We start from the raw sequence: 27,599 nt of genomic DNA, 5'->3' as shown, positions 1-27,599 counted from the left end.
CCCCCCCCCCACCCCCCCCCCCCCCCACCCCCCCCCCCCCCCACCCCCCCCCCCCCCCACCCCCCCCCCCCCCCACCCCCCCCCCCCCCCACCCCCCCCCCCCCCCACCCCCCCCCCCCCCCACCCCCCCCCCCCCCCACCCCCCCCCCCCCCCACCCCCCCCCCCCCCCACCCCCCCCCCCCCCCACCCCCCCCCCCCCCCACCCCCCCCCCCCCCCACCCCCCCCCCCCCCCACCCCCCCCCCCCCCCACCCCCCCCCCCCCCCACCCCCCCCCCCCCCCACCCCCCCCCCCCCCCACCCCCCCCCCCCCCCACCCCCCCCCCCCCCCACCCCCCCCCCCCCCCACCCCCCCCCCCCCCCACCCCCCCCCCCCCCCACCCCCCCCCCCCCCCACCCCCCCCCCCCCCCACCCCCCCCCCCCCCCACCCCCCCCCCCCCCCACCCCCCCCCCCCCCCACCCCCCCCCCCCCCCACCCCCCCCCCCCCCCACCCCCCCCCCCCCCCACCCCCCCCCCCCCCCACCCCCCCCCCCCCCCACCCCCCCCCCCCCCCACCCCCCCCCCCCCCCACCCCCCCCCCCCCCCACCCCCCCCCCCCCCCACCCCCCCCCCCCCCCACCCCCCCCCCCCCCCACCCCCCCCCCCCCCCACCCCCCCCCCCCCCCACCCCCCCCCCCCCCCACCCCCCCCCCCCCCCACCCCCCCCCCCCCCCACCCCCCCCCCCCCCCACCCCCCCCCCCCCCCACCCCCCCCCCCCCCCACCCCCCCCCCCCCCCACCCCCCCCCCCCCCCACCCCCCCCCCCCCCCACCCCCCCCCCCCCCCACCCCCCCCCCCCCCCACCCCCCCCCCCCCCCACCCCCCCCCCCCCCCACCCCCCCCCCCCCCCACCCCCCCCCCCCCCCACCCCCCCCCCCCCCCACCCCCCCCCCCCCCCACCCCCCCCCCCCCCCACCCCCCCCCCCCCCCACCCCCCCCCCCCCCCACCCCCCCCCCCCCCCACCCCCCCCCCCCCCCACCCCCCCCCCCCCCCACCCCCCCCCCCCCCCACCCCCCCCCCCCCCCACCCCCCCCCCCCCCCACCCCCCCCCCCCCCCACCCCCCCCCCCCCCCACCCCCCCCCCCCCCCACCCCCCCCCCCCCCCACCCCCCCCCCCCCCCACCCCCCCCCCCCCCCACCCCCCCCCCCCCCCACCCCCCCCCCCCCCCACCCCCCCCCCCCCCCACCCCCCCCCCCCCCCACCCCCCCCCCCCCCCACCCCCCCCCCCCCCCACCCCCCCCCCCCCCCACCCCCCCCCCCCCCCACCCCCCCCCCCCCCCACCCCCCCCCCCCCCCACCCCCCCCCCCCCCCACCCCCCCCCCCCCCCACCCCCCCCCCCCCCCACCCCCCCCCCCCCCCACCCCCCCCCCCCCCCACCCCCCCCCCCCCCCACCCCCCCCCCCCCCCACCCCCCCCCCCCCCCACCCCCCCCCCCCCCCACCCCCCCCCCCCCCCACCCCCCCCCCCCCCCACCCCCCCCCCCCCCCACCCCCCCCCCCCCCCACCCCCCCCCCCCCCCACCCCCCCCCCCCCCCACCCCCCCCCCCCCCCACCCCCCCCCCCCCCCACCCCCCCCCCCCCCCACCCCCCCCCCCCCCCACCCCCCCCCCCCCCCACCCCCCCCCCCCCCCACCCCCCCCCCCCCCCACCCCCCCCCCCCCCCACCCCCCCCCCCCCCCACCCCCCCCCCCCCCCACCCCCCCCCCCCCCCACCCCCCCCCCCCCCCACCCCCCCCCCCCCCCACCCCCCCCCCCCCCCACCCCCCCCCCCCCCCACCCCCCCCCCCCCCCACCCCCCCCCCCCCCCACCCCCCCCCCCCCCCACCCCCCCCCCCCCCCACCCCCCCCCCCCCCCACCCCCCCCCCCCCCCACCCCCCCCCCCCCCCACCCCCCCCCCCCCCCACCCCCCCCCCCCCCCACCCCCCCCCCCCCCCACCCCCCCCCCCCCCCACCCCCCCCCCCCCCCACCCCCCCCCCCCCCCACCCCCCCCCCCCCCCACCCCCCCCCCCCCCCACCCCCCCCCCCCCCCACCCCCCCCCCCCCCCACCCCCCCCCCCCCCCACCCCCCCCCCCCCCCACCCCCCCCCCCCCCCACCCCCCCCCCCCCCCACCCCCCCCCCCCCCCACCCCCCCCCCCCCCCACCCCCCCCCCCCCCCACCCCCCCCCCCCCCCACCCCCCCCCCCCCCCACCCCCCCCCCCCCCCACCCCCCCCCCCCCCCACCCCCCCCCCCCCCCACCCCCCCCCCCCCCCACCCCCCCCCCCCCCCACCCCCCCCCCCCCCCACCCCCCCCCCCCCCCACCCCCCCCCCCCCCCACCCCCCCCCCCCCCCACCCCCCCCCCCCCCCACCCCCCCCCCCCCCCACCCCCCCCCCCCCCCACCCCCCCCCCCCCCCACCCCCCCCCCCCCCCACCCCCCCCCCCCCCCACCCCCCCCCCCCCCCACCCCCCCCCCCCCCCACCCCCCCCCCCCCCCACCCCCCCCCCCCCCCACCCCCCCCCCCCCCCACCCCCCCCCCCCCCCACCCCCCCCCCCCCCCACCCCCCCCCCCCCCCACCCCCCCCCCCCCCCACCCCCCCCCCCCCCCACCCCCCCCCCCCCCCACCCCCCCCCCCCCCCACCCCCCCCCCCCCCCACCCCCCCCCCCCCCCACCCCCCCCCCCCCCCACCCCCCCCCCCCCCCACCCCCCCCCCCCCCCACCCCCCCCCCCCCCCACCCCCCCCCCCCCCCACCCCCCCCCCCCCCCACCCCCCCCCCCCCCCACCCCCCCCCCCCCCCACCCCCCCCCCCCCCCACCCCCCCCCCCCCCCACCCCCCCCCCCCCCCACCCCCCCCCCCCCCCACCCCCCCCCCCCCCCACCCCCCCCCCCCCCCACCCCCCCCCCCCCCCACCCCCCCCCCCCCCCACCCCCCCCCCCCCCCACCCCCCCCCCCCCCCACCCCCCCCCCCCCCCACCCCCCCCCCCCCCCACCCCCCCCCCCCCCCACCCCCCCCCCCCCCCACCCCCCCCCCCCCCCACCCCCCCCCCCCCCCACCCCCCCCCCCCCCCACCCCCCCCCCCCCCCACCCCCCCCCCCCCCCACCCCCCCCCCCCCCCACCCCCCCCCCCCCCCACCCCCCCCCCCCCCCACCCCCCCCCCCCCCCACCCCCCCCCCCCCCCACCCCCCCCCCCCCCCACCCCCCCCCCCCCCCACCCCCCCCCCCCCCCACCCCCCCCCCCCCCCACCCCCCCCCCCCCCCACCCCCCCCCCCCCCCACCCCCCCCCCCCCCCACCCCCCCCCCCCCCCACCCCCCCCCCCCCCCACCCCCCCCCCCCCCCACCCCCCCCCCCCCCCACCCCCCCCCCCCCCCACCCCCCCCCCCCCCCACCCCCCCCCCCCCCCACCCCCCCCCCCCCCCACCCCCCCCCCCCCCCACCCCCCCCCCCCCCCACCCCCCCCCCCCCCCACCCCCCCCCCCCCCCACCCCCCCCCCCCCCCACCCCCCCCCCCCCCCACCCCCCCCCCCCCCCACCCCCCCCCCCCCCCACCCCCCCCCCCCCCCACCCCCCCCCCCCCCCACCCCCCCCCCCCCCCACCCCCCCCCCCCCCCACCCCCCCCCCCCCCCACCCCCCCCCCCCCCCACCCCCCCCCCCCCCCACCCCCCCCCCCCCCCACCCCCCCCCCCCCCCACCCCCCCCCCCCCCCACCCCCCCCCCCCCCCACCCCCCCCCCCCCCCACCCCCCCCCCCCCCCACCCCCCCCCCCCCCCACCCCCCCCCCCCCCCACCCCCCCCCCCCCCCACCCCCCCCCCCCCCCACCCCCCCCCCCCCCCACCCCCCCCCCCCCCCACCCCCCCCCCCCCCCACCCCCCCCCCCCCCCACCCCCCCCCCCCCCCACCCCCCCCCCCCCCCACCCCCCCCCCCCCCCACCCCCCCCCCCCCCCACCCCCCCCCCCCCCCACCCCCCCCCCCCCCCACCCCCCCCCCCCCCCACCCCCCCCCCCCCCCACCCCCCCCCCCCCCCACCCCCCCCCCCCCCCACCCCCCCCCCCCCCCACCCCCCCCCCCCCCCACCCCCCCCCCCCCCCACCCCCCCCCCCCCCCACCCCCCCCCCCCCCCACCCCCCCCCCCCCCCACCCCCCCCCCCCCCCACCCCCCCCCCCCCCCACCCCCCCCCCCCCCCACCCCCCCCCCCCCCCACCCCCCCCCCCCCCCACCCCCCCCCCCCCCCACCCCCCCCCCCCCCCACCCCCCCCCCCCCCCACCCCCCCCCCCCCCCACCCCCCCCCCCCCCCACCCCCCCCCCCCCCCACCCCCCCCCCCCCCCACCCCCCCCCCCCCCCACCCCCCCCCCCCCCCACCCCCCCCCCCCCCCACCCCCCCCCCCCCCCACCCCCCCCCCCCCCCACCCCCCCCCCCCCCCACCCCCCCCCCCCCCCACCCCCCCCCCCCCCCACCCCCCCCCCCCCCCACCCCCCCCCCCCCCCACCCCCCCCCCCCCCCACCCCCCCCCCCCCCCACCCCCCCCCCCCCCCACCCCCCCCCCCCCCCACCCCCCCCCCCCCCCACCCCCCCCCCCCCCCACCCCCCCCCCCCCCCACCCCCCCCCCCCCCCACCCCCCCCCCCCCCCACCCCCCCCCCCCCCCACCCCCCCCCCCCCCCACCCCCCCCCCCCCCCACCCCCCCCCCCCCCCACCCCCCCCCCCCCCCACCCCCCCCCCCCCCCACCCCCCCCCCCCCCCACCCCCCCCCCCCCCCACCCCCCCCCCCCCCCACCCCCCCCCCCCCCCACCCCCCCCCCCCCCCACCCCCCCCCCCCCCCACCCCCCCCCCCCCCCACCCCCCCCCCCCCCCACCCCCCCCCCCCCCCACCCCCCCCCCCCCCCACCCCCCCCCCCCCCCACCCCCCCCCCCCCCCACCCCCCCCCCCCCCCACCCCCCCCCCCCCCCACCCCCCCCCCCCCCCACCCCCCCCCCCCCCCACCCCCCCCCCCCCCCACCCCCCCCCCCCCCCACCCCCCCCCCCCCCCACCCCCCCCCCCCCCCACCCCCCCCCCCCCCCACCCCCCCCCCCCCCCACCCCCCCCCCCCCCCACCCCCCCCCCCCCCCACCCCCCCCCCCCCCCACCCCCCCCCCCCCCCACCCCCCCCCCCCCCCACCCCCCCCCCCCCCCACCCCCCCCCCCCCCCACCCCCCCCCCCCCCCACCCCCCCCCCCCCCCACCCCCCCCCCCCCCCACCCCCCCCCCCCCCCACCCCCCCCCCCCCCCACCCCCCCCCCCCCCCACCCCCCCCCCCCCCCACCCCCCCCCCCCCCCACCCCCCCCCCCCCCCACCCCCCCCCCCCCCCACCCCCCCCCCCCCCCACCCCCCCCCCCCCCCACCCCCCCCCCCCCCCACCCCCCCCCCCCCCCACCCCCCCCCCCCCCCACCCCCCCCCCCCCCCACCCCCCCCCCCCCCCACCCCCCCCCCCCCCCACCCCCCCCCCCCCCCACCCCCCCCCCCCCCCACCCCCCCCCCCCCCCACCCCCCCCCCCCCCCACCCCCCCCCCCCCCCACCCCCCCCCCCCCCCACCCCCCCCCCCCCCCACCCCCCCCCCCCCCCACCCCCCCCCCCCCCCACCCCCCCCCCCCCCCACCCCCCCCCCCCCCCACCCCCCCCCCCCCCCACCCCCCCCCCCCCCCACCCCCCCCCCCCCCCACCCCCCCCCCCCCCCACCCCCCCCCCCCCCCACCCCCCCCCCCCCCCACCCCCCCCCCCCCCCACCCCCCCCCCCCCCCACCCCCCCCCCCCCCCACCCCCCCCCCCCCCCACCCCCCCCCCCCCCCACCCCCCCCCCCCCCCACCCCCCCCCCCCCCCACCCCCCCCCCCCCCCACCCCCCCCCCCCCCCACCCCCCCCCCCCCCCACCCCCCCCCCCCCCCACCCCCCCCCCCCCCCACCCCCCCCCCCCCCCACCCCCCCCCCCCCCCACCCCCCCCCCCCCCCACCCCCCCCCCCCCCCACCCCCCCCCCCCCCCACCCCCCCCCCCCCCCACCCCCCCCCCCCCCCACCCCCCCCCCCCCCCACCCCCCCCCCCCCCCACCCCCCCCCCCCCCCACCCCCCCCCCCCCCCACCCCCCCCCCCCCCCACCCCCCCCCCCCCCCACCCCCCCCCCCCCCCACCCCCCCCCCCCCCCACCCCCCCCCCCCCCCACCCCCCCCCCCCCCCACCCCCCCCCCCCCCCACCCCCCCCCCCCCCCACCCCCCCCCCCCCCCACCCCCCCCCCCCCCCACCCCCCCCCCCCCCCACCCCCCCCCCCCCCCACCCCCCCCCCCCCCCACCCCCCCCCCCCCCCACCCCCCCCCCCCCCCACCCCCCCCCCCCCCCACCCCCCCCCCCCCCCACCCCCCCCCCCCCCCACCCCCCCCCCCCCCCACCCCCCCCCCCCCCCACCCCCCCCCCCCCCCACCCCCCCCCCCCCCCACCCCCCCCCCCCCCCACCCCCCCCCCCCCCCACCCCCCCCCCCCCCCACCCCCCCCCCCCCCCACCCCCCCCCCCCCCCACCCCCCCCCCCCCCCACCCCCCCCCCCCCCCACCCCCCCCCCCCCCCACCCCCCCCCCCCCCCACCCCCCCCCCCCCCCACCCCCCCCCCCCCCCACCCCCCCCCCCCCCCACCCCCCCCCCCCCCCACCCCCCCCCCCCCCCACCCCCCCCCCCCCCCACCCCCCCCCCCCCCCACCCCCCCCCCCCCCCACCCCCCCCCCCCCCCACCCCCCCCCCCCCCCACCCCCCCCCCCCCCCACCCCCCCCCCCCCCCACCCCCCCCCCCCCCCACCCCCCCCCCCCCCCACCCCCCCCCCCCCCCACCCCCCCCCCCCCCCACCCCCCCCCCCCCCCACCCCCCCCCCCCCCCACCCCCCCCCCCCCCCACCCCCCCCCCCCCCCACCCCCCCCCCCCCCCACCCCCCCCCCCCCCCACCCCCCCCCCCCCCCACCCCCCCCCCCCCCCACCCCCCCCCCCCCCCACCCCCCCCCCCCCCCACCCCCCCCCCCCCCCACCCCCCCCCCCCCCCACCCCCCCCCCCCCCCACCCCCCCCCCCCCCCACCCCCCCCCCCCCCCACCCCCCCCCCCCCCCACCCCCCCCCCCCCCCACCCCCCCCCCCCCCCACCCCCCCCCCCCCCCACCCCCCCCCCCCCCCACCCCCCCCCCCCCCCACCCCCCCCCCCCCCCACCCCCCCCCCCCCCCACCCCCCCCCCCCCCCACCCCCCCCCCCCCCCACCCCCCCCCCCCCCCACCCCCCCCCCCCCCCACCCCCCCCCCCCCCCACCCCCCCCCCCCCCCACCCCCCCCCCCCCCCACCCCCCCCCCCCCCCACCCCCCCCCCCCCCCACCCCCCCCCCCCCCCACCCCCCCCCCCCCCCACCCCCCCCCCCCCCCACCCCCCCCCCCCCCCACCCCCCCCCCCCCCCACCCCCCCCCCCCCCCACCCCCCCCCCCCCCCACCCCCCCCCCCCCCCACCCCCCCCCCCCCCCACCCCCCCCCCCCCCCACCCCCCCCCCCCCCCACCCCCCCCCCCCCCCACCCCCCCCCCCCCCCACCCCCCCCCCCCCCCACCCCCCCCCCCCCCCACCCCCCCCCCCCCCCACCCCCCCCCCCCCCCACCCCCCCCCCCCCCCACCCCCCCCCCCCCCCACCCCCCCCCCCCCCCACCCCCCCCCCCCCCCACCCCCCCCCCCCCCCACCCCCCCCCCCCCCCACCCCCCCCCCCCCCCACCCCCCCCCCCCCCCACCCCCCCCCCCCCCCACCCCCCCCCCCCCCCACCCCCCCCCCCCCCCACCCCCCCCCCCCCCCACCCCCCCCCCCCCCCACCCCCCCCCCCCCCCACCCCCCCCCCCCCCCACCCCCCCCCCCCCCCACCCCCCCCCCCCCCCACCCCCCCCCCCCCCCACCCCCCCCCCCCCCCACCCCCCCCCCCCCCCACCCCCCCCCCCCCCCACCCCCCCCCCCCCCCACCCCCCCCCCCCCCCACCCCCCCCCCCCCCCACCCCCCCCCCCCCCCACCCCCCCCCCCCCCCACCCCCCCCCCCCCCCACCCCCCCCCCCCCCCACCCCCCCCCCCCCCCACCCCCCCCCCCCCCCACCCCCCCCCCCCCCCACCCCCCCCCCCCCCCACCCCCCCCCCCCCCCACCCCCCCCCCCCCCCACCCCCCCCCCCCCCCACCCCCCCCCCCCCCCACCCCCCCCCCCCCCCACCCCCCCCCCCCCCCACCCCCCCCCCCCCCCACCCCCCCCCCCCCCCACCCCCCCCCCCCCCCACCCCCCCCCCCCCCCACCCCCCCCCCCCCCCACCCCCCCCCCCCCCCACCCCCCCCCCCCCCCACCCCCCCCCCCCCCCACCCCCCCCCCCCCCCACCCCCCCCCCCCCCCACCCCCCCCCCCCCCCACCCCCCCCCCCCCCCACCCCCCCCCCCCCCCACCCCCCCCCCCCCCCACCCCCCCCCCCCCCCACCCCCCCCCCCCCCCACCCCCCCCCCCCCCCACCCCCCCCCCCCCCCACCCCCCCCCCCCCCCACCCCCCCCCCCCCCCACCCCCCCCCCCCCCCACCCCCCCCCCCCCCCACCCCCCCCCCCCCCCACCCCCCCCCCCCCCCACCCCCCCCCCCCCCCACCCCCCCCCCCCCCCACCCCCCCCCCCCCCCACCCCCCCCCCCCCCCACCCCCCCCCCCCCCCACCCCCCCCCCCCCCCACCCCCCCCCCCCCCCACCCCCCCCCCCCCCCACCCCCCCCCCCCCCCACCCCCCCCCCCCCCCACCCCCCCCCCCCCCCACCCCCCCCCCCCCCCACCCCCCCCCCCCCCCACCCCCCCCCCCCCCCACCCCCCCCCCCCCCCACCCCCCCCCCCCCCCACCCCCCCCCCCCCCCACCCCCCCCCCCCCCCACCCCCCCCCCCCCCCACCCCCCCCCCCCCCCACCCCCCCCCCCCCCCACCCCCCCCCCCCCCCACCCCCCCCCCCCCCCACCCCCCCCCCCCCCCACCCCCCCCCCCCCCCACCCCCCCCCCCCCCCACCCCCCCCCCCCCCCACCCCCCCCCCCCCCCACCCCCCCCCCCCCCCACCCCCCCCCCCCCCCACCCCCCCCCCCCCCCACCCCCCCCCCCCCCCACCCCCCCCCCCCCCCACCCCCCCCCCCCCCCACCCCCCCCCCCCCCCACCCCCCCCCCCCCCCACCCCCCCCCCCCCCCACCCCCCCCCCCCCCCACCCCCCCCCCCCCCCACCCCCCCCCCCCCCCACCCCCCCCCCCCCCCACCCCCCCCCCCCCCCACCCCCCCCCCCCCCCACCCCCCCCCCCCCCCACCCCCCCCCCCCCCCACCCCCCCCCCCCCCCACCCCCCCCCCCCCCCACCCCCCCCCCCCCCCACCCCCCCCCCCCCCCACCCCCCCCCCCCCCCACCCCCCCCCCCCCCCACCCCCCCCCCCCCCCACCCCCCCCCCCCCCCACCCCCCCCCCCCCCCACCCCCCCCCCCCCCCACCCCCCCCCCCCCCCACCCCCCCCCCCCCCCACCCCCCCCCCCCCCCACCCCCCCCCCCCCCCACCCCCCCCCCCCCCCACCCCCCCCCCCCCCCACCCCCCCCCCCCCCCACCCCCCCCCCCCCCCACCCCCCCCCCCCCCCACCCCCCCCCCCCCCCACCCCCCCCCCCCCCCACCCCCCCCCCCCCCCACCCCCCCCCCCCCCCACCCCCCCCCCCCCCCACCCCCCCCCCCCCCCACCCCCCCCCCCCCCCACCCCCCCCCCCCCCCACCCCCCCCCCCCCCCACCCCCCCCCCCCCCCACCCCCCCCCCCCCCCACCCCCCCCCCCCCCCACCCCCCCCCCCCCCCACCCCCCCCCCCCCCCACCCCCCCCCCCCCCCACCCCCCCCCCCCCCCACCCCCCCCCCCCCCCACCCCCCCCCCCCCCCACCCCCCCCCCCCCCCACCCCCCCCCCCCCCCACCCCCCCCCCCCCCCACCCCCCCCCCCCCCCACCCCCCCCCCCCCCCACCCCCCCCCCCCCCCACCCCCCCCCCCCCCCACCCCCCCCCCCCCCCACCCCCCCCCCCCCCCACCCCCCCCCCCCCCCACCCCCCCCCCCCCCCACCCCCCCCCCCCCCCACCCCCCCCCCCCCCCACCCCCCCCCCCCCCCACCCCCCCCCCCCCCCACCCCCCCCCCCCCCCACCCCCCCCCCCCCCCACCCCCCCCCCCCCCCACCCCCCCCCCCCCCCACCCCCCCCCCCCCCCACCCCCCCCCCCCCCCACCCCCCCCCCCCCCCACCCCCCCCCCCCCCCACCCCCCCCCCCCCCCACCCCCCCCCCCCCCCACCCCCCCCCCCCCCCACCCCCCCCCCCCCCCACCCCCCCCCCCCCCCACCCCCCCCCCCCCCCACCCCCCCCCCCCCCCACCCCCCCCCCCCCCCACCCCCCCCCCCCCCCACCCCCCCCCCCCCCCACCCCCCCCCCCCCCCACCCCCCCCCCCCCCCACCCCCCCCCCCCCCCACCCCCCCCCCCCCCCACCCCCCCCCCCCCCCACCCAAAGCGACTGGGCCGGGCCTTGTGGAAGCGGGCCGGCCGGCCGGCCGGAGCCGCGGCGGCGGCATGATCTGGGGGACTCCAGGGGGTGGCAGCGGCAGCTGCTCCAGGGCAGGGGCCGTGAGTGGCCGTTTGCCCTCCTGCTGCGCGGCCCTAAGTTGGACCAGCTGGCTGGCGGCACTCTCAAAACCCGTGAGGCATTCGCTCTCTTCCAAGTTCCACCGCCTCCTGCCCGGTGGCATGGACTTGGCGCTGTGGCCTGTGGAGCTGCCGCCTGCCAGTGCCAGCCAGGAGTCAGTCAGAAGAGGAGGGAGGCTGGGCGCTGGGACGGCAGCGGCCTGAGGGTCACGCACGAGCGGCGCGACTTGAGTCACGCAACGGGGGGGGGGGCAGTCCGCCCAGCACCTAAGCTATTAAACAATCAGCAGGTAAGGCTCAGCAGCACCCCCCTTCTCTTTGCGCGCCTGCTTTCACACCTGTTCCAGAGGGGCTGAGATTCCCCCCTGGACTGTGAAGCGCTTCTTTCCTGCACTCCCCTTGCATCAGTGACCTGCTTGCATTTGGGGCGGGGAGTGGGGAGAGAAAGGGCTTCCGCACGAGGACCTGAAGCAATTCAAAAAGGATGCAAAAGAGAGATAGGATGGAATGACCCTTGTCTGCCTTAGGTTAGAGGGATTCCTGGAGATTTGGGGAGTTTGCAGGAAGAGGAGAGGGAATGAAATAGGGATGTAATTCCCTGGAATTAAGTCCCCCCTAAGCAGAAATTCCCACCCCAAGGGAAAACTGGCCCCGATATCTGTAGTCTAAAGAGGAGTCACTTAATTCTGGGAGGTTTCAGGCCTACTCATGGGGGTTGGCATACTCATATGCTTCAGGACAGAGTGGATGGAGTGCACAAGGATTGGCTGTTCTGTAAGCACTTTTTTGAGAACCTGGAACCAGGGCAAGCTAGAATCGTTGAAGCAGTCAGAGTGGCAGATTAGGGCTGGGAAGACTCCATGTTCCAAACAAACGTAGCATTTCTGGGTAAAGAAGTGAGTGGCTTGTGTAACTCCCTGCCACAGGGGATGTCAGGGGATCACTCAGCTTAAGATAGTTTCCAAAGGGGATTGGAAGTCAGTCCTCATGGAAGGGGAGGTTCGCTTTGTGGCTTCCAGGCCATGCTGGATGATTTGATCCTACAGAAGAAACCTCCAGTGTTCACGCAGTCAGCAACTCTTCGGATGAATTGATAGTAGTGGTAGCTAAGAATGGCGGATAGCTGAGAGCATTATTCCAGTCCAGCTTTTTTCTTTGCGTGTGCTTCAGTAAAGGTACTTTGCCTATTAGAGGAACTTCATGCCTTTTCTGTTGAGAGGTAATGCTTTCCTGGCTTGTCATGTGAAGTGAACAGTGATTCTAATTCTTGCTCCAGTTTAGAGTGACCCCAGTGAAAATGGCAGCAGCATTTGTTGTATTAGCTTCAAAGTGATCTTTGTGACTGGCTTAGATGTTTTGTGTGCTCTGTGGGACACTTTCTTCATGAACTTGAGAGATCTGTACCTGTACCCATAAACCTTGCAGCAAGGAGGAGAGTGGAGAGATAAATGTCATCTTACCTAGCTTGTTTTTTTTTGGAAGTCATACTTAAACTATTTTCTTGGTGGGGACATCTAGCTCATTATAGAATGGGCATTCACTTCTTCCCTGAACTGTGTGTGGCTTGATTTTAGGGAGGTGAGGACTGCAAACTATCCAACAAATCTGCTTTGGGGGCACGTTGGTGTAATAGCATGTGCTTCATGCTTTCCAGCTATGCTTAGTAGTTGTGGAGGCATACCTCAAACTTATCTCTCCCAAAATCTTTGTGTTTTATCTCTAGATGTATTGCAAGATTAAGTTATTTTTCTAAAAGAGTAGAAATTATTTTTTAAGAGATTGTTCTAAGACTAAGGTTTGTCGCACTTTAACAAATCCACTTGCACCATGGAAGACCTCACTCCTCAAACTTCTTATCTCTCTCCCAAAATCTTTGTGGGTTTTATTCTGAGTAATTGCAAGAAGTTAAGTTATTTTCTAAGCAGGAAGTAAATTATTTAAGAAGTTGTTCTAAGACTAAGTTTTCCTAATTTACTAAGTTATTTTCTAAAGCAGTTTTCACAGTAGTAAATAAACATTTTAAAAGCAGACTATTGCTGTGTTCCGATTTGTGAGTTGGGGCATCTTCTATAATATGATGATGATTTAGAAATGACCTGGTGTAAAAAATCATTGTTTGGTCGTGGTGGCGGAGGGGTGGGTCAGCCCATGGCAGAGGCACCAAACTCAGGTTTTGCCCGGGGGCTCAGATTTGCCTAGGTACGCCTCTGCTGCTCTGTACTTTGCAGTATAATCAGTCTACAGTAATGAAATTGTTTGAAGGGGGCAAAGTGCTGTAGAATACCCTCCCATTTGTTCCTAGAGTCATGAGAAGTCAAATACTACAAGATTGGGGGGGAGGGGAGAACTACTGTATTACCCACCTACAAAATATGGTTTTCTAAAGATGTTGCAGTAGTCCCTACCCATTGTTTTCCAATTAGAGAATAAGCAGAAAATCATCAAGGCTAAAGTTCACATCAACACTGAGTAGGCGCAATGAAATATCCAAAGGAACAGAAGGCTCTAGGTATAACCTAAGAAACCATGCAAATAGATTTTCTCACATACACATTACCTTAGGGGGGGAAATATGAAACAATGGACTGGGCTTCTGCGTCTGTACACTCAACCATTCCCCAACCACAGCCTTTGGGACTAAGGGAAAAAGAATGAGGATTGTGGGCAAAGGAGTGCACAACAAACCCTGTATGATTCAAAAAGGGGTTTATATCTTCCTTAAAAAGTCACTACAAGTAAACAATCTTCCTGTGGGCCCACCACGCATACCCAAAACCCAGCAGAAGCCTTCTTCAGGCTCCCTTCAGATCTCCCAATAAATAAAAGGGGTTGCCAAATATTCACCACTTCCTGTCCAGGCCTGTATTAAGAGCAGCTGAGTAGCTTCTCCCTCCGGGGCCCCTCCCTTCATATGTTACTTATCAGACACACAGTTCTCCAACCCACCCCCTTGCCTGTCTCTTCCCTAATTGTGAGTAAGACTTCATTTCCAAGTAGACTTTCGCTTATTACTCAATGGGGAGTTATACAAGTCTTGGGCCTGCCTTCACAGCCGGGCTGCTGCTCCTTCTGTAGCTCACTCAAGGCAGGCACTGGCCTCCTTGGCCACCCCTTTTCGTTTGACATGGAATCCACCTTCAGACCTGCACATTTTTGTTCATTTGGACTTACCTTCTTTGGATTACACATTTAATTTGTACCTTTTAAAAATACACATCTTAACTTTGAAGGCCAAACCCACAGAGTTGACTACATGCATCATTCAACTCTGAACTCTGTGACGAAAAGCAAACCATGAACTAGTGGTAAAACAGACACCCATCCCTGTTTCAGTCTTATCCCCAACTGCCCTAAATCTCAGTAGCCATGGTGCCAGTAAGTGACATTAGAAATTGAAAATGTGACTTTCCCTAACCATGAGTTCAATTTCAAAAAAAAAAATTCAGCCTTTGACGACAGGGTTGGTTGGCCCTGTTGAGAACTGCAACAGATAGCTTGAAAGAGTATCCATTCAAAGGCATTTCCTGCCTTATTACGCAAAAGCTCTTTCAATATATTTTTAACCTCTAGGAAACAAAGCAAATTCTTCTGCAGCAGAATTAACAGGCCTCACTCTCAGAACTAGAGGAGAGGAACAAAGCTCTCCCAAGTAGGAATGTAACACCACATTATTAGACTAATGTTACTTAGTACCAAGCAACACCATTTAAGTGCTCTCAAGGAAGCCTTAGGAAAACACAGTCTGGTACCCCATGTGGCACTACTGACTATTTCTGTGCCCCATCTTTGTTCTGCAGTTTTGCTAAGTAAAATGCTGAAGCGCAATTGTATCATGGGAGACCAGTAATACTAAATGGTCATACGTACTAAGATGAAAGGGTTGTCACAGTTACTATTAACAATGGTCATGAGGGGAAAGCAAAGGGTTTTTATTTGGGAAATGTTTTTTTAAAGATGAGCTCTCTATGCTGTAGTACAGGAAAGACAGGAGGTGTCTGTGATGTGCATAGAATACCATTTTGGACAACACAAAATATGTTGCAATAAAACACTAGAATGTTTTAGAACAAATATAAGGCCATCTTCACTATAGTGCTCTCACAATTCATTCACTAGAGGTATCAAGCGAAGGGAAGCGTAACTTTCCCATACAAGAAGCAACAACAAATACATCTCATGTGTAAGTCACACATGCATGTCAGTCCTGAACGACTGAACTTCTGTCCTTTTCATAGGCTCAGTTCAGATGATACACACAAACCAGAGTGAGTTCATTCTCATAATGAGAAAGTGGGTGACCAGGATTATGTCTGTCATGAACTCACTCTGGTTTGTGTGTATCATCTGAACTGATCATTATGATATAATGAGATAGAGATTGACTGAGGACTTTTGTCCTCAATCCGTTATGGCATCAAGTGGGTGCCGTAACAAGCTCAGTTTTGTTTCTTTCCCACTAACCTGGATTCTTAACAAGCATGTATTAGGAAACCAACCCGTTTCTTATGGAACCTGCCAGCATTACCTCTCCCACAGATTGTGTGTAAATGGGAAGGGACTATGGCATAAGCTCCTCCCAAGTGACCCATACCCTTTGATGTTACCTAACTCTTCTTCAACATGTGAACCAGCACTCACTTTAAAAATAGCCATGGGTCAGGTAGGGAACTGACTTCTGAACACACGCATAGTTGTATGAAAGGCTTCATTATTTCCTACCCCAAACCCATTCACAAGCAGAAAATAACTATAAGGACTGTAGGGGTTTAGATATTTGAGTCATGGTTGATGCCACATTTCTCTTGGGAGGCCAAGGCCCATGGCCCTTTTTTGCTTTCAAAAGTGTGCAAGTTACAAGAATGGAATTATTAAGCCACTTGTGCCACTGAGCAGATACTCAGGAACCCATTTGTCCACACCCACTATTTTTAAGGTCAGTGCTGGGTCACGAGCTAAACATGAGTTGGGCTGGATTTCGCTCAACCCAATTCCCATTTAATGCATTGTTTATTCACACCCTCATGTTGCAGCAGCTCTTATGCTGCAAAGGTAACACAAGAATTAGCCTCACATTGTTCAGTCTTGGAAACTATACTGTGCTAGACATGGACTGGGCAGGAACATACCTGGAAAATTCAGATTTGTTTCTTTGAGGTTGTTGGAAGATATTTAAAAGGTGAATTATGTAATTTAACAGAGCAACTATATAGCGTAGGACGTCCTCCACACCTATTCATCCATCCATGACCCAAGGCCTCCTACACAGGCTCTTCTCTATGAGGCATATGTACTGAGGCCTCACATATACATGCAACAGAGTGGGGAACAGGTTGTGCATTTTCCAGCTACAGGTAAAGGAATGACATTTTTCAAAGTTCCCCTGCATTAATAATTTCCTGTAAGCTTTAAACCAGCAAAGCATGCAAAGGAATCTCCCCTCATGCACACATAGAAACACACAAAGTGGTACAGCCCATTTGGCACCTTAGCATTGTACCACTTTATTCTGCCACATGTATAGACCAGGTCTGAAGCAGTTGTAGAAGCCAGACTTTGGGACACTCTTTTCCTTCCTTGCTTCCCAATGTCTAGTAAAGGCTGACAGGTTTTGTAGGTCATTGACAGTATAATCCTAAACCAAGTTACACCCTTCTTGTTGAAGTCAGTGAGCTCAGAAAGGTTTAACTCTGCTTTAGATTGCAATGCTAGTTCAGTACAATAATTTTTTACATGTGTAGTTGAGTGGATTGATCATAATCAAAATCATAACGTATTACCGTCCAATTTAAATCCCTGAATGAAGCCAAGTTTCCAGTGTTCAGATTCACATATTTCCTGAACAAGTTTCCAAACCTAAAAGCTGCTATAATAATTAAAACATATCCGTATGCAATTAAATAGGGTGGTGAATAAGCCAAATAATAAATAAGGGCAACGAATAACTCCAATAATAAATTTATAGTATGTAGGCGTATAATTCAAAAATATCCAGTTATGTATTGCAATGAATTACCAGAGCAAATAATAGGGCAGAAATGAGAGTGAGTTGCCATATAGAACTTTGCTAGATAACAAATAAATTTACAATAAATGTAGGAACATCAAACTCTATCTATGCAATTGATCAGTCTGGATATCTGTGCAGTCTATCTGTGCCTGTGTGTCAGTCTCTCCTCTTTTGTTGGAAGAAGAAGGAAGAGATCTTCCAGAGGTTCATGTGATTCTAGGCATGTGGCTTCAACAGTTAACTCTTGCTTAACTGAATGAAGCAGGCACTTGTAAAATCCTAACGAACTCCTTTTCAAGTATCAGCTTCTGAAGTCAACCAGACATAGTTTCTTATGGAGATTCTCAAATTTTATCTTGGTAAGCAGTTTTGTCAGTATGTCTGCTATCATTTTCTTGTGTAAACAGCCTAACTCTTCTTTCACTGCCATCATCCATTTTTCTTTTTCACATGGAGGCAACTCATCATTTCATCCCAGCTTCTGGTTTCATTATGGCTTTGCACATTCATGTAGTAGGTGTAACTCTTTGATGTCATCCCCTTTGCGTTACTGACCTCCTTACAGTTACTACAGTCTCTCTTTCTGTTGGTTTGGCTCCATCTCATTCCCCTTCCGATTGGGAAGTCCCTTGTTGGAATGCAGTATAGGCAGAAAATGATGTTTCCACACTATAAATGTGACTTCTTCAGTGTTATGTCTGCCATCTTTTGTGGAAACATCTTGTTCTGAAGCACATAGAATACTTCTTTCATCTACATAGGCTTGGTTGCAAATCTGGGAATCAAAGGTCTTAGGATCCATGACTCTGTAGCTGCCTGAATTTGGATTGTAATCCAAATGGCACCCGGGGCATGACCAGCTCCCCACTCCCCCCCCCAGCCTGGTTTCCTGCCCCCCTCCCCCAGCTCCCTGCGCTCCATTTACGGCAGCAAGCAGGGAGGCCGGGGAGGGCAGGGCTTGGCAACACGTGGCTGAGGCAAACAACTCATCCCTGGCATGCAGGGAGCCACCGGGTGCCGGCTGGGTCGCCATGCCACAGGAGAGGCCGAGCACAATGACCCAGCCGGCGCTCTCCACATGACCAAATGGCGGGCACCTGGTGACATGGGATACCCCATACCTCCATGGGCAGCAGAGGCATATGCCCTGTAGGGACATGGGGTCACCCATGTCCCCAGGTGCATGCTTTCAGTCACATGGAAGCCAGCCTACAGGGAGGTGGGGGCAGGGCTCGGTGGCAGGCAGCCATGGTGCCTGCCTGGGCTGTCCGCCACCATCAAGCCCTGCTCCCCGGCCTCTGTGCAGGCCAGCTCCTGGCGTCCCTGGCTAGACAACCACAACAGACTTGGTTTGTGTCACTAAGGGTGAGGGGAGCAGAAAGGGGCCTTCTCACGACTGTTTTGGCCTTTTGGGGGCCAAAGATCAAGACAGCTTAATACCGCATCAGGACAGCATAATACCTCATGAAAGCTACAGTGGGGTAAGGTCAGAGTTTCAGACAAGAACTTCAAATGCCTATTCTGTTTTGGAAACTCACTGGATGAAGTTTGACCAGTTAAATGTCTCATTTACTCAGCCTGATTTACCTCACAAGCAAGATCAAGATTGACCATTAAGAGCCCCTGGATGACTCCCAGTCGATCAACTGGCTCCCACCTATGCCAGAGCCAGCCAGCCCACTGATAGAAGAGCTGGGTCTGACCCACCGAAGCCTCACACAAGACAGGAGAGATGGCATTCAGCCAGCCAGAGCCACCAGAGCCTGACCCACCAGAGCCCCTCATAAGAGGCAACATATGAGAATTGTGCACCTCGTTTGGCCCATGGGGAAAGCCAGTAGTGGTGCCTGCCCCTGCACAAGGCAAAGCAGTAGGTAGTGCCCCTTGAGCCCTGTGCAAGTTAAGGAAAGGCAGGGCAGACAGTGGTGCACAACCGAGTCCCACACTAGGCAAGGCAGAGTTGTACCAGCCAAGTTCTTTGTGAGGTGAGGCAGACAGTGGTGGCCAGCTCTGCCCAGTTGAGCCCCATGTCTAGTAAGGGAGCCACCCTGTCAACCTAGCCAAGATGAAGGATGCACTGCCCAGCCCATGTGAGACAAAGGAAGCAGCACCTAGCCCTCCCAAGGTGAAAAAAGTAGCACATGGCCAAGTGGTTAGGCAAGGTGCATCCTTCTCCTTCCTTCCAACCCTGCTTTGGGAGGGAAATGCAGGTTCAGGTACTCTTCCTCTCCTCTTCCCCCTTTGGGGGTGGGGCCAGGGTGGGTTGGGGGAGAGGCTCTTCTGGAATAGCTATTGCCATTCTGGGATAGCCAGACTCTTCTGAGAATAAAATGGAGGAGAGGAGATTTATGTAATCTGCTTTGGGTCCCCATTGTGAAGAAAGGTGGGCTATTAATAAAGTAAATAAATAATTCATGTAGCTAAAGATGGAGGGACAGATAAAAGGTTGGTGGGTAAGTAGGAAGGAGAGAAGAACTCATAGAAAGTTAAGGATATGAGGGTCGCAAGAAAGACAAAATAGTGTGATGAAGTTGAGCTGGATAAAGTGGGGGCAATTCCCACATCCTTGCAGGTTCCCTACTGGGCAACTGGGCCTGCCATGGCAAATGGCACCATGCAACTGGCCACAGATTTCCTGGGTAGAGGGATCCAGGGTAAGAGTAGAACTAAAAACAGAAAATAGGAAGAAAATATGGATCAATTGGTTGGTGGAAGGGAAGAAAAGGAGGTACCAAATGGGGAGAGCCCATGGAAGCTTTCAAGAAATGGAAACAAGGGGGGGATTCAACCCACAAATCCTTGCAGATTCCCACTTGTTAAGTATTTTGAGGCAGGTAAGAAAATAGCAAAGTACACATCTACTTTTGGGTTATATTGTACACATGAAAATACATTGATCAAGAACACTTAAATGCATGCTCAGAACAATGCTATCCACTGAGATGGAAAGTTTTGGCTAGCTATCTTAATATCCAATTTTTGAATTAATATGTGCATGACTGATTATGTCATATTTATAATTCATAAACTTCAGAGTCAGAAATTGTTTCATTCTTTTATACAGAGACGCAGGCTTCAATGCACTGATTTATCTTCGTTATGGGTTCAGTTTTAACAGATTGCTATTGAACAGACCTTAGTATGGTCCGCTTGTATTCAATGAAAATTTCATAATGGATCATTTTACTTCTAAGGAGCAATTTAACACAATTTTTTTTAGTGCAATGTGATTGACATGTTACAAAACTTACTTAAAATTCACTTTATTGCTTTTAAAATCATTATTTATCTATATACCTTGACAGATTTGTAGTTGATAGAATGTCAGACTAGGATCTGATGAATCTCCATTCTGTCATGGAAGTACGAATACACTGCCAGCATAATTGACCTCACAGGGGTTGCTGTGAGGATAAAATACGAGAATGATGTAAGCTCCTTTGAGCCCTCACTTAGGATGAAAAGTAGTGGTTGCATAAATAACACAGAAGGTGGGTTTTCCAGGGGGAGGGGATGTGGAGTGCTGATGCCTCTGCAAGTGTAGACAATCTTTGTGGCCTGATTTCTGACCAGCTTAGAAAATCGCTTTGGAGCAAAGAATGATCAGGAGATAATCCACATTGCTTCAAGAAGCTCTCTTCTCAAGTAAACCCAAAAAAGTGGAGGATTTTGCAGCTTGCTCTGAAGTACAGAGTGGGGAAGTAGGATGGAAAATGACAGCACATGGTTACACTGAATATAAACTGGACTTCAAGCATGACCAGCCCCATTTCTCCACTGCTGAAGAACAATTGATGTCACAGATAAAGAGAAATTTTGTCTGTGCCAAAGTTTTCCAGTCTTGTAGTGAGATATTCTTTTCTCTGGAAACTATAAATTAGAATGGAACTTTAAAAAACAGGACTTAAAATAAATTGGCAAAAGTGAATTAAAGGAAAAACGCAAGAAGGTATATTCTTCTTTCCTACTTTCCTATTTCTGCATCTATGTGGTGATAAAAGTACATTTGAAAGAAGTCTGCTATGGGAAAGATTTGAGCTGGATGTATGAGATTTTTTTCTTTTTTAAATCTCAGTTCAGAGAACTGGTTGCTTTGGAGATTTCCCTCTTTTTTTGTTTTAATTTGGAGCTTAATTTAACATGGATACTACCAGAAAATAGTCTTGAGACATCACTCTTGAAAAAACAGGTGGTTAATACATTGTGATATACTTAACTTTTTTCAACGGGAATGCAAAATGAAATCAAGAGAAGATTTAGTAGCAGCAGGACATACGTATAATTGATTTTTAATGCACAATTATTAAAAAGATTTAAAACAGATAAAAGATCTTAAGATTTTGAAGACTGAATTTGAAGTGGAACTATGTTTAGAATTACAGTCATGTTGTTGACAAAATGCATAAGCTCTTGCTGAGATTTGAAACAGAAGGAGTGAAAGATTGTATGACAAAATGGGCCTTTATATTTGGAGACAATATTATGGAACAATGAAAGAAAATGTTTAAAGGGGGATTAAATTTACATTAAGTTTCAGAATTACAGTTAATTTTTATAAAATGAAATACTGTTGATACTTGTCACCAGAGAAATTAACAGATATAATGATTAGCTGCTGTTTATTTTTAATATATATTGTTACTAGGTATGGTTTTGCTTTAAGTACCAGCAGTTTGCTAGGCCACTTCAGCTGGACAGCAGAGCTTTTAGTCTGAAAGGAAGGAATGTAATACTTATAGAACAGAGATACCCAACAGCAGCTCCAAGCTACATCCAGTCCAAAGACAATTTCATCTGTTCACTAAAGGCCCCACATTTTAAGCCATCTATGGTAAAAAGTTTATCCACAGCTCTTTAGCACAGTAGATCCACAGGCAGGGATTCAAACCATTATTAACCCTTATGTAAACCACTTGCAAGCTTGGAGCAGTTGTCTGTAGCGAATTAAGAAGAGTTTGGATGTACACCTTTCTCTCCTGTAAGGAGACTCAAAGGGGCTTACAAACTCCTTTTCCTTCCTCTCCCCACAACAGACACCTTGTGAGGTAGGTGGGGTTGAGAGAGTTCGAAGAGAACTGTGACTAACCCATGGCCACCCAGTAAGAATGTAGGAGTGGGGAAACAAATCCAATTCACCAAATCCAGTTCCACGTGAAGCTGCTCATGTGGAGGAGTGAGGAATCAAACATGGTTCTCCAGATTACAACTCACCTGCTCTTAACTACTACACCATGCTGATAATGTTACCAAGCACACACACACACACACACACACACACACACAAAATAACATTAAATGAACCATCAGAAATGGAGATAGATTAAAAACAGAAGACAACGTGACATCCAGATCATACAACACCAGGGCATGTTTCAACCAGACCTTTTAAAGTTTACATTCACCTCATGGATAAATTGCTTGTCAACTATCAGCTCATATTAACTGCCAAGACCTTCAAAAGAAAGTCAGGCAATTGTGTGTTTTTTTAAATGTGAAGAATCGCATACCCAGAACTGGAGCTAGTTCACACAGTGCAGACCAGGTGATTGAATTCACAGAGATTTTTCAAGCCTTCAAAAAAAATGGATGTCCAAGCAACACATGTTCCAGATTAACCACTATGAGGGAGAATCAGCAGCTTCTGCAGCTTCAGAAAAAACTTTAAGCACATATAAGGGGCTGGTGGATACATGGGACCCTTTTTGTGTTCATCCATAAGATGCAATGCTATGCACACTTCCATGTAAACATGCACTAGATTAACAGCCATCATGTACAAATAGAATGAATGAAGTTCTTAATCACATAGATGGAAACACAGGCCCTTTCTGCACAGACCATTTAAAATGTTTGGGAAACATTTTAAAAAGAACCATTTTGGCCTTCTTTTTTTCTTTTCTTTCTTTAGCCTTTATTTGGCACAAAACAAATAAAATAGCATCATGCCTTTGTTTTTTTGCATAGTGCAGAAAACAAAACGTTTCAGAGGAAAGCGGTTCTTTTGTCCACCATTTCCTGCCACTTCAATTTGATTCTCTCTGCCACCCACCATTTTCTGATTCTTTCCCACAGACATTTCTTCCACTGGCATTGTGGCTGGGCGACATTTCAGTGATTGACGTGTACGAACGAACTCAGTTGTGCCTACTGATTATGGCATTGTGTTGTGTGTGCCCCCCCCCCCACTACTTTTTTGCTTTAGTGAGGTACCTACAAGGCTTCAATTTGAGAATCAGCATGGATGCTCATATTGAATCTTCATAACTTTGAGCATATCTCACTGAAAATTTTTAAAAGGGGAAAACAACTCATTGCTATAATAGGCAGGCACAAAGGAATTTGTTCGTGAACTTCAATCACTGAAATGGTGCCTAGCCACAAATCCAGAAGAGGAAATGTCCATGGGAAAGAATCAGAAAATGGCAGGTGGCATGGAGAATAAAATGAAGTGGCAAAAAAATGGGGAGCATGAGCAGCTGAGAAAACGAAAATGAGAGCTTTACATTTGAGCAGGAAAAATCAAACATTTCCTGCTCTCCGCATGGCAAGCAGGAAACTTTTGAAAACGGTTTCAGGAAAAAAGTCACTAGTTTTAGCATTTTCAGAATAACCTGTTTTGAGCACAAATAAAACGTTTTCCAAACATTGGGGGGGGGGGGGGAGACTGTGCAGAACTCCACCCAAAACACCTCTTTTCTCGTCCTGAAAACATTTTATTTGTGCTGTGCAGGCCACAGTTGGTTTAAACTCACTTGGGAAAGTTCTCAAGTAACAGGTTTGGCTTTGATAAATTAAGTGTTTCCTTAACAGGTTGCTTACTCTTTTTCTGCAAGTTTCTTTCTTTATCATGTGTCCAAATGTTTAATTAAGAGCAAACCTGCCTTTTTCATTTGGAAGTCATATTGTTTTAGTGTGTTCTGAGACATACTTGATCTGTTTTCTTGTACTATTTATTCTAGCCTGGCCTCTGATAATCAATCAAGGCTTGGCTTTGTCACAGTCAGCAGTTTAACCCTTCCATTGGATGCAGTCACTTTGTATGACAGGGGGTCTTTCTGGGAGTCTAGATCATATTTATTTTATTTTTTAAAAAACAGTGAATCTGACCTCACAGCTGAACATCCAAAAGTATCCCAATGCTACACCCTGTTTAATGGGTTTACAATAAGGTAGCTAGCTGGGGGGAAATCCTGCCTCTTTACAGGTACATGCTAATCTCATTGCTTGTGAATGACACAGATGTCATTTAAAAGCATGTGAGCTGCTAGATGTTCACACTGGTAGAGAGCTACAAACTCTACATGCAAGGATTTTTCCAATCAATGAAAAATCACTTGAAAGGATTCACGATTAACAACTTCAGGCTGACTTAATTCCATTTTAAAAGTCTTTTTGAAAAATTATCTTAACATCTATTCAACAAGAACATACACTTTGCTACTCCAAAGTTGTTATATATGGTTTATCTACCATTCTACCTAAAGTTTTTTGTAATGAACAAACATGGTTAGGCCTAGGGCACACTCCACTTACTTTATGCTCTGAATTCCAACCCAGGCTTGGCAATCTCATACATATATGGAATCTCCACACCTTAGAAGAATGGTCTTTAACTGGATTGACCTGGGATTCAAGCATCAGCACAGAAGCTGCAAACACATGCCAAAGTAATACGAAAAGAAAAGAAGAACTAAAGTTATGATGTACTGCTGGAGGTCTCCAAAGGGTCTGCACTCTGGAGAAGTGAGTGGTGAGGAAGGAACTGAGCCAGCCTCTGCTGGGAAGAAGATGCAAGAAAAGATAAGAAGAATTTTTGCAGGTAGGAAGAAAACTAAAATACTGTATATTGAAAATGAATCCTCTTCACCATCCTGCTTGTCCTCTCAGCATGGATACAAACAGAGGCAGGCATTAGGGATGCAAGTTTGTAACCAGTTTGAATATATATTTGGGGGGGGGGGACCCTTATCAGATGACTATATATAAGTGAATGATATCTAGGATTTTCTGGGAAACTGGGAAATGGGTCCAGAAAAATCTCAGAAATATTTGGGAGTAACTGCCAATGTAGAGATGCAACATTTTAAAGTTTGCAGGACTACTTTTTCTTTAATTTTATGCTGGGCCTGTATCTTCCTAAGGCTTGGTAACAGCCTGCCATTTTGGTTTGGCTCCGATGTTGTCCTCAGAAACTAGTTTTGGTCATCCTGCAATATTGTGTTCTTTGCTCAAGTCAATTTGTGTCAGGTGCATGGTTTGAAGAAGTTTGACATTGCCGTTGATTCTTGGGCTGTGCATTGGCTTGGATTCTCACATTTTACATTTGTTGGGTTTGGAGGATTTTCACCCTTGCTGTTGGGTTAGACTCTCAGGTTGAACATTTGTTTGTGTTGGACTTGCCACCTTGTCCTGAACTTCTGCTGGGATTCCCTGTTCTATATTGGTTCTTTGGGCTTGTGGGACTACCTGCTGAGAGACTCTGGGCCAGTGGTTGCTTTGCTTGCTCTTGTGTCTTTGGCTATTCTTTGCCCTGAAGAAAGTATTGAATTTTTGCGCCACAGCAAACAATGATGGATGGCCAAGGGGTACCTTGTTCAGGGGCTCATAATATTGAACCTCTTAATCCAAAATTAACTTGAAACTTGGGGGTTATTTAATGGCCAAGCATCAGCAGCTCTACTACCATTTTGGTGCCATTTGATCAGCCCCTTCACGCCTCCAAAAAAATCCCATCTAGGGAATAATGGCACCAAATAATATCAGAATTTGCCCCCCAAAACCCAGATCCAACTAACAAACCAGTATTTGGAATTCAAATAACTGGGAATCCCTATATTTTTAATCTCCCTGTTTCCCTGATTTAAAAAAACACATTTTCAAGGTGCACATTCCTAGCAGGCAGAATGGTGTCCTCCCCCCCTCTCTTTACAAACATACAGCAGATCCTTCCAAAATACAATAGTGGAAAAACAGCTCTTTACAACCCAATACATGAGGTTCCACAAAACATCTGAGGGTACCAGTCCATAGGTGGAAGACCACTGTTCTAGTCCATATATTGCAAAATATACCACAAACTGAAGCTGTTCCAACCTATTCTTTCAGTGGCTGGTGTGCAGCTAACAGGACATGCATTATTACAGTTCTTTGGTATGCCAGGCTGATGGACTATTGCCCACACATTTGCAGCAAAATTCTGGATGATGTGTGAGATTTTGAACTCTTTTTTAAATTACAAAAATAGAATTCAGTAGCCGTGGAGATTCCTTTTTATAGCTGTTTCATTCTGTTTGCAAAAAAGCACCTTCAAAGCAGAATGAATTCTTGCGTGGGCTTTGGGTGGTGAAATGGAAGACTGTATGATGGTGTGGGGTGGGGAGAGAGATAAAACTTTGGCAATTCTCAAAATATGCAAGGAAGTTTTCATGGTCAAAGTAATCCTAGGATTACTTTGAAATACTGTACAATCTTCCTATGCTTATTTTAAAAATGGGTCTTAAAAGATTGTATCATCTTTGATAACCAACCTTATCCATTCAGAGGGGAAGAATTGGGCCAACTTCATTTCTTAATTACTGTCTGAAGAGCAGCTTGAATTGGAACAGACTATTTAGGAACTCCAGTGGTTAGTAACAAAGGATAAGCACAACACACAAAATGCAGGGGACAGGGGGAGGGGGGGAGGATGGGTTCCAGTTTAAAACACTTCAGATAAAGAGCTACACAAGTCAAAAGATACCTTGCTCTGAATAGATAATGTTTTAACTGTACTGATTTCAAATGTTTCAGGAAGGACTAGCCAGTAAAACCACATGAAAATTCATTCAGATAATACAGAGAACTGCCACTTCTTCACAAGAGAGATTCCAAGTAGCTTGCTTAATCTAACTCACCTACCTTGGTTCATACAAAGAATTCAAATTGTTAACCACTCAAAGAACCCCAAACAGCCCAGGAATACTGAGCAAAGTTTGCCTTTATGTGAAACCCACAGACACTAACAAACTCCACAGCCCAGGCTTTCACGCCAAGCTGCAAAAACAAGCGCAGGGCCGCTGCTGGCTGGCTTGTGTGTTTACACACGAGTGGCTGGATTTTCCAGCCCAAGATGTGCGTGTAGCTAATAGCCCAGGAACTGGATCTCGCGAGGCACTTTTCGGATTAAGAGTGATCACTAATTGAAGGCATGATCCTTTCTGATGAGGCAGCTGAACGTGCCCTCAGTAGAGAACGGGACACGAGGAGAGCGGGGGGAGGGCAGAGAAAAGACCAACTAAACCCTGAAGTTATCAGAGAAAGTACGGAAAGAAGAGAAGACATCAAGAGCGGGCACTGCGGGGGGGGGGGGGGCAGCAGGAAGACTCTCCCAGATCCAGTAAAGAGGAGCAAGTCGGAGTTGTGTTTCTTACCCTTCGTCCACTCCACTACTTGCTTAGGGCTCCACTTGGTCACGGGCTCCATATCCTCGGCCCAGGGCTCTGAACACTGCGCCCCGGACTTGCCCAGTCCAGAAGGCAACCCAGCCCCGCGCCAGCGTGCTCTTTCCCCTCTGCCCCAAGCCCAACTTTGCCCCTTTCAGACTCCCATCGCGGCGGGCAAGCGCCGAAGCTCCCGCCCTCCCGGGCAGCCCCGCTCCGCCTCCTCTGCCCGAGCCCGCCCGCGGCTCCTCCTCCACGTGCTTGAAGCTCCTGCTGGGAAAGCTGCCTTTGGGTTGCTCTTGGCGCGCCTCTCTGCTGTCTTTCCGTTGCTCGAGATTTTGCAGCCGCGGTGCCCCCTGCAGGGGAAAGAAGCGCCGGGAATTTGGATCGGGTTACTTCGGTTTCAGCTCTGTGGGGCCTGGAGCGAAACTTC

At 62.7% G+C, this 27,599-nt stretch overlaps 1 protein-coding gene across 1 annotated transcript in view; it reads right to left on the bottom strand.

The window, feature by feature from the left end:
• CNKSR3 (CNKSR family member 3) overlaps positions 1–27,360 on the bottom strand; it is a 79,613-nt gene extending 52,253 nt beyond the window's left edge. Inside the window, exon 1 of the mRNA XM_048488464.1 lies at positions 27,158–27,360. Within this exon, the coding sequence (XP_048344421.1) occupies positions 27,158–27,209 (52 nt within the window). The 5' untranslated portion in view covers positions 27,210–27,360. The remainder of the gene's footprint in view (positions 1–27,157) is intronic.
• Between the last annotated feature and the right edge of the window lie 239 nt (positions 27,361–27,599).

This window comes from Sphaerodactylus townsendi, linkage group LG01, assembly GCF_021028975.2.
Source record: "Sphaerodactylus townsendi isolate TG3544 linkage group LG01, MPM_Stown_v2.3, whole genome shotgun sequence".
NCBI classification, from domain to species: domain Eukaryota; kingdom Metazoa; phylum Chordata; class Lepidosauria; order Squamata; family Sphaerodactylidae; genus Sphaerodactylus; species Sphaerodactylus townsendi.
The sequence above is the reverse complement of the archived record's forward strand: the minus strand, read 5'-3'. Positions and strand labels throughout refer to the sequence as shown.